This window comes from Trachypithecus francoisi, unplaced genomic scaffold (genome assembly GCF_009764315.1).
Source record: "Trachypithecus francoisi isolate TF-2019V2 unplaced genomic scaffold, Tfra_2.0 Lachesis_group15, whole genome shotgun sequence".
Taxonomy (NCBI): Eukaryota; Metazoa; Chordata; class Mammalia; order Primates; family Cercopithecidae; genus Trachypithecus; species Trachypithecus francoisi.
The window spans coordinates 80,722,403-80,739,287 of NW_022681460.1; the positions used below are offsets into that span (position 1 = coordinate 80,722,403).

The window sequence follows — 16,885 nt, forward strand, 5'->3', positions numbered from 1 at the left end:
TTCATAATAGTATATAAATAGTATAATATCACTTAGCATGCAAGCTATAAAATCTATCTTTGACTTCTGTTTAAACTGGGGCATTTATTGCTGAAATTTAAATTCCTTTGGCAGTTTGGGGTAGACATAACCTGAACACTTTTTGCAGATTGTCACACATTAATTTCCACCGTCAGTCAGATCAATGTATTACAAAAGTAATTGTAGAGTTATTAAGATTTATTCAAATGAATTAAAAATTATGAAAAGGAAAATGCAGTGCATCAACAGCCTAAAGTAGAATTAAGAGTTGATGATGACTGGGTTATTTTTAGTGTAGCTATTACAATGAGCTAATTTAATGAATTAAAAACTTTAGTTATCCCTTCATTAGTAATCTGCCAGTCCAAAATTTTGCTTTACTTAGTATGCAAATATATTTTGTACCTTTATAAAAATGAAAATGGCTAGTTAGGCATGGTTATCTTAAGCATATAAACGTGGTTTACTTCGTGCACCTCATAAGGGGGATGTTTCTGTTAATTTCATTTGCTATTAGAGGAATAAGTCCAGATGTATGGAATAATGAGCTCAGGGTCACAGAGCTCCTCAAGAGGCAGAGTAGGACTCCAACACCAGTGCTATCGGCTGAGGCACATACTGTTGGCCACTGGCCTGCTGTGAGGAGACAGGGGCAGTCAGCTTACCCTTGCTTGTCCAAGGTAGTCTTCATCCAGTAGGTGGAGAGGGGCTTGTGGTATAATTCCACGAAGCAGCCTTGATGCATGGAAGTATCTTTGAAAGCTTAATAGTCTTTTCACCTTTTTCTTGGTGCCAATCTCCCCTGAGTATGTTGTATCTGTGGAAAGTCATCAAGTCAAGAAATGTATATGTTTAAAAGAGAGCCAACTTGCTCCACTCTGTAAAAATATAATGTATTAAAAGGAGAGAAATTTAGAGGATGCTTTCTATACTTTTAAAAATATAGTCTATTGAATTCTACATTTGAAATGCTTCATGAACACAACTGATATATTTTTTAAATTTTTTACTTATTTTTTGAGTCAGGGTCTCACACTGTCATCCAGTTTGGAGTGCAGTGGTGCAATCTTGGCTCACTTCAACCTCTGACTCCTGGGCTCAAGCGATCCTCCCACCTCAGCCTCCCGAGTAGATGGGACTACAGGCATGTACCACCGTGCCTAGCTAATTTTTACATTTTTTGTAGAGACAAGTTTTCGCCATGTTGCCCAGGCTCATCTTGAACTCCTGAGCTCAAGCTATTCGCCCACCTTGGCCTCCCAAAGTGCTGGGATTATAGGAGAGAGTCACTGCACCCGACCTAACTATATTTCTTATGCGTTACATTTACTAAAATGTCAAGGTGTTTCAGAATGTAATTTTGGAAGACCATGAAATATATGAATTAATACTTTCATTTTCTTGTTTTTTTTTTTTTTTTTTTTTTTTTTGAGACGGAGTCTCGCTCTGTCGCCCAGGCTGGAGTGCAGTGGCCAGATCTCAGCTCACTGCAAGCTCCGCCTCCCGGGTTTACGCCATTCTCTCGCCTCAGCCTCCCGAGTAGCTGGGACTACAGGCGCCCGCCATCTCGCCCGGCTAATTTTTTGTATATTTTAGTAGAGACGGGGTTTCACCGTGTTAGCCAGGATGGTCTCGATCTCCTGACCTCGTGATCCGCCCGTCTCGGCCTCCCAAAGTGCTGGGATTACAGGCTTGAGCCACCGCGCCCGGCCTCATTTTCTTGTTAATGATGCTGGTATGCTAAGTGAAATTCACACACTTCTGCATGCATTTGAAATGAGCAGTTCTTCTTTTTCTACTATAGCGGAACTGAGACTCAAACATTTAGACCAAGTTCTCATCCCACACTCTCACTTGTATGATGTTTTCCACCTGAATTAGAAGGGTTGTGAATATACCAGTTTACATGTGAGGAAATAGTTCCTAATATCCCAGGAACATCACTGGCAAAGGACCCAATAATCTTAGCACAAAAAGTAACCTGGATGCCCCTGACAAGAAGCAGAGAGTGTTTACTTTCTAATGGTGTATTCTGTCTTACTGGTTGCCATAAAAATCTAATCTTACCAGTAGAGATATTTTAATACTCATTTCACATGTGCCTTTCAAAACTTGAGTGTTGACATCACAGTGGTTGTCCAGAAATACCCCAAACACATTATTTGAATGTCTGTCAAGATATTTCTTATCTCAGCTGAAATTATATGAATCACTCTAGGGCCACATTAGTGACGTCTGCTGCCAATTTTGAATGTAGAGTCAATTTAATAGTCTAGTAGGAAATGTACAGCTCATGTGTAAAGTAATTTTGGCTTCTGTCCTGCCTTCCCCTATCTCCCCCTTTCCTCTATGGAACTCAAAAATCACAACAGATGGCAGAGGCAGAGGAAACAATGGTGCTCCCTGATGGCAGTGAGTGACCAAATTCAGTTTGTTATTTAGGCTGCATTATGCATGCAAAGGCATAATTCAAGGGCAAGCTATAGGTGGACCAGGTCTGGAGTGGTTCGATTTTATACATGTTGTATCTAGACATCTATCAGAGATGCAGGTGAGGATGCTAAGTAGAAATAAATGGATATAAAATCCAGAGCTTGCGGGAGAAGACTGGACTTGAGATAAAAACTTGAGAGTTGTCAGATGAGATTACCTAGGGAGTAAGTATAGATACGGACAAGAAAAGGATCAAAGTCTGAGTTCTAGACTCTACCTTGACTTTAGATGGGCTTAGAGAAAAGTAGGGCAAATTAAAGAGGACTGGGAAGGAGTATCCCATGAGGACAGAGGAAAGCCAAGAGAACATCATTTCCTAGAAGCTTCATGAAGATTGTATTGCCAGTAGGAAGATGTGATCATCAAAATTAAATGCTGCTAATGGGTCAGATACCTTGAAGACTGAGAGTTGGCCACGAACTATACACAGTACTTGAGTACATTTTATTGTGTGCCTAGAAGCAGCAACACTCTGGTAGCAATGAGCACACCTAGCACCCAGACTGTGGTTTTAAAATATGACTTTTTGCTAATAGGGACCAGATTTATCTTGGTGAAATGGCCAATTCTAGGGCAGGGATGGAAAATGTACCAGATGAACTGTAGCATCTTATTATACTAGAACGTAAGAGGGAGCTAAAAAAATGATGGAATCATTTAAAAATGACAGAAGTGACAACATCAAGGGGTCTCTCTGAGAAAATATGGGAAATTTGAGCCTCAAAATGAATAACAAAAGAATGGATTGTAAACCATTGGCTGAAGTAAGAACCAATGAGTTCATACTGGTGATAAGGTAAGTAAGTAAATAAGGAGAAGTGAAATCTCTTCTTTGTAGAATGTGCCAACTGATAAATGTAGAAGAAATAATAGTTGGAAAATTATCATTTTGCAGCCAATATGGTAATGACTGATTCAGGCAGAATCATTAATGGATACTAAAATTATTAAGTGAAAAGTTTAAAAAGCAATGGGGTAATTACCCAATATCAAAGCATTTACCCACAGAAGACTTATTAATATTGGAGAAGAAAAACATGGGTAGTTTTTTAGTGGAAAAATGTAGAGGGGGCATCATCTTCCCTAAGTAATCCAAGTTAATGCCACCAGAAACTGACATCATGCTCTTCCTAATGTAATGCACTGAGGATACAACCTCACACATATTGTGTTCCTGCCCCAAATGCACATCTGATTCTAATAAAGAGGAAACATTAGACAAAATTGTTGAAGGACATTCCACAAAACAATCAGCCTGTGCGCTCTTACAAAATGTCGATATCATGAAAGACAAAGACAGCTTTAGGTATTGTTTCATAATAATGAATACCAGAGACAGTGCACTAAATGCAATGCATGGCCCTTAACTGGATTCTGTATCAGAAAAAAATTTCATAAATGACATTATTAGGATAATTTTGGATACGGATTATGCACGAGACATTCATATTTATAAATATTTTAATACTCATTTCACATGTGCCTTTTAAAACTCGAGTGTTGACATCACAGTGATTGTCCAGAAATACCCCAAACACATTATTTGAATGATAATTGAAGTGTGGTTACAAAAGAATGCTTTCATTGTTAGAAAATACATGCTGAAATATTTAGTGATAAAGTGGCATATGTACAATAAAGTGTTAAGAAAAAAATGTATCGCAGCAAGGCAAAGATTGCAAAATATAACAAATGTTGCATATGGAGAAAGAGTATATGAGTATTCTTGCAGATTTTTGATAAGTTGAAGTTATTTTATGATAAAAAGGTTAAGAAGAGAGACAATGTGAAGAAGTTTGAAACAATATCAAGTGTAGACCACTCTTTTAAGGAGTTTTGCTACATAGGAAAGTAAAGAAATGTAGTGATAGCTCTATATAGAATGAAATCAATTATTCAATAAATAAATTATTCCTATGTTATGTATAAGGAAAATCTAAAAGAAAATATCTATAGATGACCTTTTCCTTTTTTTCATATTCTATAAAAATTCCCCCATCCCAAAATACTAAAAGAAAATGTCTTATGTAGCTGGGGGTATATCTATATTTATATAATAAACTCAGAAGCAAGTAAAATAACCCTGAATGATGGAAATATGCCACAAACATAGCAAATTGAAATGGATTACTTCTTAAACTTCCCTTTAGTCTTCCAAGTAGTGTAGTACTTTAGGAAGATTCATAGTTAAGATAATGACATTGAAATTAAGTGACATATCGTAAGTGTAGATGGTAGGAAATAATGGTTACTATTCACTAATTTTGACTAAAATATTACTAAACTAATGATGCCATGAGGTGGAGATATTAAGTTTAGATCTGTTTTTATCTTTATAACGAAGAAGAAAACAGCAAGATTCCTTACCTATTTTTTTCACCTAGAGTCAAACGAATAATAGTAATATTAGTTCGGCAACATGACAGAATGCGGACCTCTTTGGATCTTTGTTTAAATTTTTGTTATATTGTTTCTCATGACTGTTTTTGGTTTTAATTTTGATTTTTAAAAATATTACATTAAGATATGATACATCTTGATCACTGTGTTATTTGGTATTCCCCTAAATTTTAAGTAAGGCTAGTGCCTCATTTCTCACTCTAGTCTAGCCTGTCTTGCATTTTTTTTTTTTTGAATTAAAAAAATAGACTAGAGATGGGGGTATCACTGTGTTGCCAGGGCTGGTGATCCTGGGCTTAAGTGATCCTCCTGCCTAGGCCTGCCAAAATGCTGGGATTATAAGCATGAGCTACCATACTGGGCCAGTCTTTGAAACATAAGCTCAGATGGTGTTAAAAAAAAAACCCAGTAATTAAATAAAGCTAGCCAACAAATCTTTTCAGTTAATTTTTTATGATGCCTTGTTGGTTAAAAAATGTAGCATACAATGTCTTTCCCCATAAAATTGTTCAAAGTTTTTGAATGAATTGGTCATCATGATGTATATTCTTTATTTGTTACTTTCAAACCTACCGCCTCAGTTCGGCAGGTAGATATCTGACAAGTTGCAGTGTTAACTGGTGGCCAATATTTTCTAAAATACCAAGGCAGGCCATGACTACTCCATTTAACTTCTATCTGGGTTATCCTTTAATTAACAAGCAAATGATTCAGAAGCAATGCTACATAGCCATTTGTGAAAACAATAGCACTTAATTTTCTTATTTGAAGACATACATAAAGCTAACCGGAAAAAAATCCTCAAGGTAACTTTCTAAAGGGGAAGAACGTGCAACAATCCAAGAAAAATAAGTTTATTTAAACTAACATTAATAACTTATCAATCGAGTGTCATTTAGAGAGCAATTTGTGTTTTGTGAGATAATGAAAAACGAAGATATAAGAAGCTGAAGATGGGAGAAAAAAATTCATATAACAATCTGAATAAAGCACCCTCTGTATAATAGTACAAGGTCCTGCTTTTTGAAGTATTTAAATGTGTTAATCAATTATTGATAAAGATCTGATATATTTGTTTCCAAAAGGACTCCCAGTGCATAGCTACCATATTTACTTTGATAATGTATTGATATGTATTTGATATGATATGATAATGTATTTGATATGTATTTCTGGGTAGAAACGTAAATGATTAGCTAAGCTAAATGTTACAGATAGCTCAGTTAAATTCCTCTCGTAAAAATCTGGGGAATGTTAAGAATGTGCCTGGTAATAAAATGCAAGGTTTATTTAAGACCCTTATACAATTTTACAAATCATTACTTAAAGGCATTTACAGTTATCCTAATGCACCTTTGTTTGGATTTTATTGTTTTATGGTTTCCAAATTCTTCTTTGGAATAGTTATAAAAACGTGTTCCAGAATGTTTCATTGCCTAATCTATGTGAGCATTGACCCGAACTGGGAAATTCATTTTCTGTTCACTTTTCTTTTGTAAATATCACAAATATCTACATATTAACACATTTTTGCACTACTTTGGTGCTAATTTTAGGAATACAAAGTTTGTATTGGCGCTGCCAGTACAGTAATTTTTAGATTTTACAAGTTGGGGTTGGCTTAAATGCAAAAATATGTTAATAAAAATTTTCATTTTTGAGTACTTTCTCTATGGAATATTCTCTGTATAGGGGCTGATTAATTTTGCTACCAGGAGAAACCTTAAACCTAGAATAAATATCTGAGATTTAAGAAAGCTGTAAATATATCCATATTATGAGGCTGTTTCTGTCAACTGTATACCTGGTTCCCTGAAATAGGTCTATGTCAACTGTTTCCAGAAGTCCAGTAGTGAGTAATTGCTGCAGAAGTAGCTCAGGTGATACTGAGAACAAAGAAAGCCTTTGTGTTTAAGTGAGCAGAGCTGACTGTAAGCACCCATGGAGATCCAACTACATAAACCTAATATTAGCACTTTTGAGCATCAGTCCAACTGAACCCCTTAATAATGTGTTATTAAACCCTACTTTGATAATTATTGAGCTAGTAATTATTCTAATAAAATTTCTTGCTTGGTTAGTGACTATTCATAGTCTTTGTTTATCTTCCTTTTACAGGAATTTTTTTTTAAGTGACAGTCTTGCTATGCTGCCCAGACTGGAGTGTGGTGGCTATTCACAGGTGTGCAATCATAGTGTACTACAACCTCAAACTCCTTCCCTAAAAACTATCCTCCCTCCTCAGCCTCTAGAGTAGCTGGGATTACAAGTATGTACCACTGCACTCAACTGTTACAGGATTTTTCATATGTCTTGTACTACAGAGTTATTGGTGAACAACTATTACACCCCAAAGTCAGAAACCATTTAATCAACCTTTGTGACCCCTCGTATCTAGTGTATAATAGTCTTACATATAATGGAAACAGTAAAACATTTGCTGATAAAATTTGAATAAATTCTTCATTTACAGAAACATCATTGTTAAATGCTCTTTTTGAACAATAAGCCAATTTGTTAAGTGGAAGATGCTAAAACTTATACATACACATGTTGGTTTTTGTTATCATTTTCTGAATCAACCTCAAAATGGAGTTCCAGGGTCCAGGCCCTCTTGCCACTGTCCTTTGCTTTTTTTTCATTATTTATTTTCACTTTTTATAATTGTTTTATTTTTAATGTTTGTGGGTACATAGTAGGTATATACATATTTATGGGGTACATGAGACGTTTTGATACAGGCACGCAATATGTAATATGACATCATGGAAAATCGGGTATCCATTCCTGCAACCATTTATCCTTTCTGTTACAAAGAATCCAGTTATACTCTTTTAGTTATTTTTTCAATGTACAATTATTATTGTCTATAGTCACCCTCTTTGTCCTTTGCTTTTTTTGACTTTTGCTGTAACAATTGTGCCTCATATGGTTGCAAAGTTCACTCTTATTCACATATCTGACTTTCTTATTAGGCTGTAAGGTTTTGGAGACCAGATTTCTGTTAAATTTTCTTTGAATTTCCACAAAGTACTGCAAGTTATAGGTGTGAAATACATGTTGATGGAATTAAATTACTTTCCTGATGTGTGTGCTCTCATCTAAGTTCAAGAATGCTGAACTCTGGAGAAATCAGGGTGAAATTGTAGTTTTCAATATGCAGCTTTAAAAAACAGGAGAAACTATGAATTAGTTTGACTTTAAGTGTCCTGAAGCAGAAGTAGCAGATTTACAGCACAGCTCTTTCACTGTTTCACACATTCTACTAGTTCAGGGTTCAGGATCCCTGCAAAATTGGAAGGTTAGTGTTGTCTAGGATGACAGTTTTCTTGAAAGCATACATGAGGATTTTAAGATTGAAGTAACCTAGCCCAAGATGCAGTTACCCTGTAAAAATAATTTTTATATAGACTACTTTAAGAAATTTAAAAGAATTATTTAAAGAGGTTGTGTGTAGAAAACAATATTGACTCATTTCCAGAACTTACAGTATGGTCTTTGACGAGATGCTAAAGATGACATTCTCTGGATGAGACCAGTGCTTCCTTCAGTGTATTAAACACTTCGATTCATTTTCATGTGCTTTTAGCAAATTTCATAACTTAGACTTGGTTGTAATGACTTCAGTATTCAAATCACCTGTTTCACAGTTTAGCATCTCTAGACATTAAAGTTCCATTTATCATAAAAGAACTTCCAGAAAACCTTTTTAAAATAAAATACTACGTCTCCCCCAGCCTTTCGGAAATCACCAGTGATCATAAGCCATATTTGTTTATTTCTTACTGTGTATATTCTCAGTGGTCAGAAAATGATGGGTAGAAACTGATGACAACCAAATATATTATTTGGCCCTTAATGTCATCAAGTGTGGAGATTTGCTCACATGGGTGGACCTATTTTTAAGACAAAGTCATTATAAATGACTTTGAAATTCTGAGCAATTTAAGATAAAAATTTAAATTTCTTAACATTTAGGGCATTTGCTAGGCTTAGTTTTTAATAGAAAAGATCAGCTGTAAATATTAAAAAACAAATAACACATACAATAAAACATGTATAACAATAATAAAACCACCAAAAAGAGGAAAAATAAGAAAGGGAGAAAAAAACTTAAACCAAAATAAAACAAATCATCATCTTAAAATTTAATTTGAAGTTGGGAAATCTGTTTGAGCTTAAAGGAACTCAAAAGTTATTTTAAGTTCTCGAAACTTGGGTCTTGAATAGAATGTATTAAAGCCTTATGTCATTAGCTCTTCTGTGTACAAAAAATACTCACGACTTCTTGACGGCTGTCACTAGAAGAAGAGTTTTGTTTCAACATTGCCACTGAGTGGGAGGAGGAGGGGGAGGAATAGGAAAGTCTTTAAGACAGAGTGAAATTGTTTCTCTCACTCTCCTTTTTAACATGCTTATTTTTTTCAATTGCCATTTTTCCTTTATGTTCTTGACAGTGAAGGGAAAACCAACATGGCTGATTTGAGTCATGGAGTAGAATGAGCTCCTTCCTAGCTGACTGTCTGCACACCTGCTGCATCGCTTGTAGGTGTTCAAGAGGATCAAATGCTTGTCTCCTTAACCATGCAACACACGGATTTTTGGCAAAATCTGCCGTTTTTAGTTGATTTTTTTTTTTGCCTACCATAAACTCCATCCCAATGAATGGCTTATGAATCTCTGACATCCGGGGTTCAGGGATGGTTGGAAAACTATTGTTTCCTTTTTGTAAGGAGGGGAAAAAAGGCTTTAAAAATAAGCTCTTAAGGCTTCTCTGGGCAACCGAAAGGTTTTTCAAAATCCTAGTTTGAATGAAATTTAAATGAATTAGTAAGAAGCAGATCAAGTTTCCTCAGTCCTAAAGAAGTAATACGTGCCAGGCTCAATGTGGTTTTATTGAACCCTCCGCTTCTCAGAGTTTGAAATGTTACAGCAAATCCAGAGTTTTGAGGGGAACAGTTTGTGGTGAGCAAATTGAAGTAACCAAACTTTCAGTTGATTCTAAGTCTCCAGAGGTTAAAAACTGCTGCATTAACTCTATAGTTCTCAGCATACATTTAAAGCAAGTGTGGTCTTTTATCTGGGAGATATGTTTGGACTGTCAAATTTGACTGCAGAAGTTCCAGATGTGTGCCGTAACATACTACAATTGCTTCTCTCCTTTCACCCTCTCTGCTAGTTTACTCCCTGTCCCAGGATATTGGATTAACCCCTCTGAGGGCCTTTAGTCATCCCTTTCAATCTGTCTCACCTACCACCAACATATTTGTTCCTCAGGCACAACTCCTACATGTCAGCCCCCTGCTCCAAGTCCTTCAATAGAACCCACAATGACTCCTTAATTTATATTATTTATTCTGACATTCGTGGCCCTCCACAATATGAGGCCAACTTACTTTTCCATTTTTATCTCCCAGAAGTACCCTGCAGATAAACAGATCTCTGCTCTTGCTGTTTTTATGCCACGTCCCCCAGAGTTTCCTGTTTCTATCTGGATTCCCACATTCCTTCTCAATTGAATATTCCCCCCACCTGTTGAAATGTCATCTGTCCTTCGGCAGCCCACCTCAAGTATTTCCTCCTGGCCTCCTGGTCAGAGGCATTCAGCTCTCCTCCTAGTATTGCAGTAACTTAGCTCTCTTGCTGTGTAGCAGATGCCGCACACTGCTGTAAACCCTGTTAGGCTAGGACTATGTCTTATCTATTATTATGGTGCCTGGCTTACCAAAGAAGGAATGAAGGAATGAAATGACTATTGAGGTGTAAGCTGATGTTCTGTCTGTTGTAGCACATTATCTGGCTCATGATAGGTGCTACCATGTAATTGTTGAATTGAAGTAATTGTCCAGAACAGGCAAGGCTCATTCATCTAACACATCAGATAACAGGGATGATCCCCTGTGTAGAAGAACTTGAACCTCTACTTCTTTTCTGAATTTGTTGGATTTTCCTAAATGATTATTAGTGCATCTTTAGAATGATGGTAGATTAGTACTAACTTTACCCATTGGTAGAGGCCTAGATAGAACCTTTGATCTCTAAAAACTTCCAGAAAGAAAACCTTTATGCTTTATTCTTTAGAAAGGGAATGCATTGGAAGCTAATTCCTTTTTCTTTATAGGTTACAAAGGCTGCTTGAATTATATTTCACTGGAGTGGATTCTGTGATTTAATTATGTGGTTTTTATATGTGGTTGGAATAGAACTCTTTAAATGTAAATATCCTTAGTTCCTCAGAGAACTTGAGAAATTTACCTGTGCATTGAGATTTCTCTCTTAGGGCCCATGGCTGTCTATGGATTTTAGTGGCACCTTAGGACTAATCATGTCTGTACTCTTGGTGTAGGACACTCTTAAGGAAGCAGGTTTCATTAAGACATTAACAGGCCATGGAAAGTTATATATTTTCACATTGAACTAATTCAGAGAGAAGAAAGAATTATTTTAGATGACTACTGCAGTGTTCACCTGCATGAGTGTCTGAACGGTTCCCAAAGACATATCTGATGTATTTCATCTAGAACAAACACACTGGGTCTCCTATTCCATGTATTCAATCCATACGAGACTAGGGGTTGTAGCTGGGGTGATGGAACCAAAATATTGAGTACCTACTAGGTAATTTACATTTACGATCCAATAAATTTTCATAAAATTAGGTATTGTGAAGTTGATATTAAAATAGGTACGTCTTACAAATGAAAAAATGAGTTTGGAAAGGTTTAATAATTTACCCAAAGTCATGCAATGGATAAGTAACAGAGTAGGGATTGGAACCTGGGTCTTTCTGACCTTGAAGATGATGCTCTGCTCATTATATCCTGCTCTTTACAGGAAAGGGCAAAGAGTGGAGACATAAGGCAGTCTAGCACAGGACCCTATTTTCTCTGGGGTATAGTGATCCAAAATGATGTATCAGCACCCAAAAGATTTTAAGTTTTGGTCCTTTAAAAAAAAGTGTAGTAAAGTAGTCAAACTCATAAATGCAGAAAGCAGAATGGTGGTTACTAGCAGCTGGGGAAGTGGAAATGGGGAAATCACTGTTCAAGGGGTATGGAGTTTCAGTCACGCAAGGTGAAAAAGTTCTAGAGGTCTGTTGTACAACATTGTATTTACTGTTAACAAGACTGTACTATACACTTAAACATTTGCTAAGATGGTAGATCTCATATTATGACTTATTTACCACATAAAAAGTATAGTAAAACAAAACCAATAAGAGGACATTACTTATTCTTTCTAACTGTGTAATTCATAAATACAAGTGTTTAAAAATCAACAAAGTTGTAAAGGCTGAAAATTAAACTTGGTATCATTGAACAAGAGAGTGAGAAATACCATAATGCTAATATTGAAAGACAACTTGTAAAATAACTAGAAAACAACTAGAGAAATAAATTCATAGCAAAGGTTGGAAGCGATTCTATGTGTGTGACTTTCCTATTTCTCTCACTAAATGTACAAATGAAGTATTAGGGAATAAAGAATCACTTGTGGGTTTTAAAATTGAAAACACATGTCTCTCTTGACACTGACTTAATGTGATTTGATTATTATGTTATTACACAAAGAAATTCACAGACATTGGTTGGTGTCTCCAGCTTTGGAAAATACAAACATTTTTGTTGTGTACATAGAGTGGAGCAGCAGCTTGTGGGGAAGGGAAAGAGTGGGAGGTACTTGGGCAAACAGGCGGCTCAAAAGAAAACCCTGCTGGGATACACAGGGATGCACACAGACCTTGTGTTTAAACCTTAGGAGCCAAGCCTTAAAGTCGTCTGAAATTTAACCTGAAGGGACATCTGTTGATAGAGTCATGGTGTCAGGGCATAATCCATAATATTTCCTTGCTGCTTAACATGGCCCATAGGCATTTTCTTCTTTCTTCTTTCCTTCCCTCTAGAAAATACATATGTCTTTTATGTGTTTTCTAACTATCTCTACCTACCTCGATAATTTTGCATAATGTTTTAATTAGGAATGGCTATAAGAAATATATAATATTCTTTGGTAGTTGTCAAACGAACTGGAAGCAGTTGAATGAATTGGCTATTTGTTTTTTGTAGTCTGATGAACACTGGGAAGCCTCCACCAATAAATATCCATTGAACACCTGCTCTGTGCAAGGCACTGTGGTACCTGAATATACAGAATGGATATGGTTTGGCTGTGTTCCCACCCAAATCTCATCTTGAATTGTAGCTCCCATAATTCCCACATGTTGTGGGAGGGACCCGGTGGGAGGTAATTGAATCGTGGGGTGATTTCCTCCATACTATTCTCACGGTCGTGAATAAGTCTCATGAGAGCTGATGGTTTGATAAGAGGAACCCCTTTCACTTGGCTCTCACTTCTCTCTTGCTGCTGCCATGTAAGACGTGCCTTTCACCTTCCACCATGATTGTGAGGTCTCCCCAGCCATGTAGAACTGAGTCCATTAAAGCTCTTTTTCTTTATAAATTACCCAGTCTCTGGTATGTCTTTATCAGTAGCGTGAAAACGGACTCAAACAAGAAGATTCAAGTGAGTGTTTCTGCCCTCAACTACCCAGAGGAAGGTGGTGGGATTGGCTGTTTATCCCCTTCACTACTTTTGTGTCTACTTCAGCTGTGGCAGGTAAGGAAGGTTTTAGTTTAAAAATGCCTAGAAATTAAAATACCATATAAGGCAAAAAATATGAGCAAGAGAAAGGAAGATAATTTGTCTAGCGGGTGCTCCGTTCTCAAAGTGATGATCTACTTTGCCCCTCACACTTGGAGTCAGAAGCCTTTCCTTCCACATGGCATAGAGGCAAAATGGCACCTGGTGTATATGTAGGGGGTGTGGTCAGGTAGAGAGGGTGAGGAGACAGAGCAGTAGAAAAGGAATGAGGAAGGGAGACCAAGAGAGAAGGGACATTCAAGCACCCATCGGAGGAGGTCTCTGTACCAGTGAAAGGTAGTCTGAGAAGAAATGTGAGAAGTTTTTGGCACCACCCTCTGAATCCCATATGAGTTCGAGAGTTGCCCTCTATGAGATTGTATCCTTTCTGGTAATGGACTGGGTCCTGCACACCCTTCCAGATGAGGTAAAGCACCATGGCAGGGATGGAGTGGTCAGTCAGAAAAATGTTTTTATTCTTACGACTATGGAAACTATAGAGCTCTGAGAACAAGCTCACATACACCTACATTGGAAAAAATATGAATATACACACACCCTGCTAAAGCCACAGAGAAACCCACTCAGGAGGGACCTGTGGAGATGCAAATGGCAGGGGTGAAAGTGAGGGGACATAGAAATGCACAAAAAGGGATGTGCACTGTTGGCACTGAGGTTTCTCTTGCCTTCCCTCATCCTAGGTTATTAACACTGGATTGCTCAGAATGAAGAGTTTAATTGCTGTGTCTGAAGGGGGGAACAGAGAGAAGCAGAAGGTGGAAGAGACCTAGCGTTTTAGAATAAATTTAGCTAAGTACTTTTAGAATTGCCAAAGAGAAGAACTGTCTTCGATTGTCTCAACAGCTCACCCTTCCCTTCCTATCCATCCCCTTCTCCAAACATTAACTGAGGGTTTACTTTGGCTCAGACACTGGGCTGGGTGCTGATGATGCAAAGATGAGGAAGTTATAGCTTCTGCTCCTGGAGAGTTTCCTGTCAGGAGTGGGAGCTCACTCCTGTCCTTCCATAGCAGCAACAGCCAAAAACAGTGGCCCTGGGGTGGGGAGTGGAGAGGGGTGTGGTAGGAGGAAATCTCTGCCCTTTCCTGGGACTTTCAGCTGCCCTTCTAGTGGACAGGTAGTGTGGCTGGATAACTAAGCAGTGCCCTCATGGAGTTGGGACCTCCAGGAGCAGCTATGGTGCCATGGTGTTGTAACCAAGTGAGTTATAGAGAAATGCCACACTTTGAGACTAATTCAGGAGTTCTTTATTAGCCGGTGATCCAGAGATGGCTAACGCTCGAAATTCTCTCGGCCCTGAAGAAGGGGCTAGATTTTCTTTTATACTTTGGTTTAGAGAGGGGAGTGGGAATTAAGCTGAAGCAATCTGACAGAAGTAAAACTGGCAAAAAAGTTGAAAAGACAAATGGTTACAGGAAAACAAACAGTTCCAGGTGCAGGGGCTTTAAATTCATCACAAGGTGATAGGTGTGGGGGCTCTGGACCCAAACGCCGGGGGCTTTAGAGTATTATCACCTGAGCAAATCCTGGGCACTGTGGACATAGCTTGCCACCTTATCAGTTAATTGTACTCTTTGATGTTCTGGGAGTCAGCTTGCACAAGTTAAGTCCTTGAGGAAGAGGGTGGTTAAGGAGCCCTTAATGTCTTGCAAATGAAGGAGCCAAATGGAATCCATCCAGCATTTTCAGCTAAGAGAGTCAATCAAGTTAATACAAGTTAGGGTATCACAATGGCAGTATTCTCCATTCTCTCTGGTATACGTCTCATCTCCACGTAGATGAACCTCAGTACCGTCCTATTGCTGTACGTGGAATCTCTGCTACAGGCGCTGCCAAGCTAGGCAGAGCCTACAGACTGTGATGAAATGCAATAAGAAACTATTTCTGAGAAAAGGATACTTGGCCTAGAATGAGGTTCAAGGCTTGGTTCTTCCACTCACCGGTCTTTTAGGTAAAAGATTGAAATTAACCTACATGGTATATGCTCAATAAAGATTGGTAGGGTGTATAAGGACAGCTCCAGTCAGAATGCAAGTATCACTCAGAATTAATGAATCAATGAATGCCTTAGCTTGAATTAGTTTGCAGTTAGGCAATGTCAGATGGATAGATTCTGATGGAAGGGGGCAGAAGGAACAGTCTAAAGCTTGGGGTTCTGTCTCAGAAGGGAAGTCATAGGGCGGTAGCTTTGTGGGGAGCAGGAAGGTGGAACAAAAGGACAGAGGAGAAAGAAGGTGATTGGGTGGAAAGTCTTCCTAGTCTTTTTCCAATGGTGGCTGGTGTTTTGTGCTGGGCTCCCAAAGCAACCCCACCCTGCTTATATTCAGCAAACCAGTTCTTCAGCCATATCTGCATTGTCATATTAACTTGTCTTTCTCACCCACTAAACTGTTAGTTCCTTGAGGACAGGGCCTATGCCTTACTTACCTATAATCCCTAGTGCTTAGCTCAATGGTGTGAGTAAGGAAGGGGTAAAAGTCAAAGGAAAACTTAATTCACTTGGTAATTTTGCCCGGGGGGTCCGAGTTCTCACAACAAAATAACCAGAGCTGCTAATACCTATCATTATTCCAGGGTTCGAAGCAGAGAAACAGAGTACCAAAAGATTCAGAAACTCGGTGAAACACAAGCAACAAGTAGAAGAACAGGCATTCAAACAGTTCCCATGCTTCTCATTAACTGATATTGTTACTCTGTCTCATGCATTAGAATGAATTAAAAAAAAATAGATTCCATCTTGAGCTGAGGCAAGTGTTTTGAGCTTTCCATCTTTGCAAATAAAGTCCTGTGGGCTATTTTTGATTATCAGCTTTCTGTTAAGGGGAATCATGTCAAAGCCTCACTCTGGTAAACTGAATAGTGGCATACTTGATTTGCACACGGGTGCTAAGCTAGTTTTCCCAATAAGTGGAAATAAGTGTCTTTCTCAAAATGCCAGGCTCTAGCTCTTGGTAAAAAGCAAGACCTGCCCAACATTTTCAATGTCCTAGAGAACACCCCTCTCAGTAATGACAAGTGGCAGTCTGCCCTCTTGATGACCTGATTGGGTTGACAGATTTCACACTATTTAAGAATGAGGAGTGAGGAGTGTGCTATTTGGAGCCCATCCAGAATCATTCTTCAAAGTGTCAGAAGGATCACAGCAGAGCAAAAAGTTCAGAAGTTAAGCTAAGTTTAAGGTCTTTCATCCTGGAAAGTTTTCATTAATGTGTTTTTTCTCTTTTGCATTCACCCCAGTGAATGCTGCAGTTGCAAATTTCTCAGCATGACTTGGTCAAAACCCACTCAACATTATGCCAAGAATCTGCTTT

The 16,885-nt window shown here is 37.9% G+C and overlaps 1 protein-coding gene across 1 annotated transcript in view; it reads right to left on the reverse strand.

Annotated features, from left to right (window-relative positions):
- Nucleotides 1-16,885, reverse strand: part of PDE7B (phosphodiesterase 7B) — a 360,697-nt gene that overhangs the window by 47,857 nt on the left and 295,955 nt on the right. Inside the window, exon 4 of the mRNA XM_033235376.1 lies at nt 687-838. Within this exon, the coding sequence (XP_033091267.1) occupies nt 687-838 (152 nt within the window). The remainder of the gene's footprint in view (nt 1-686; nt 839-16,885) is intronic.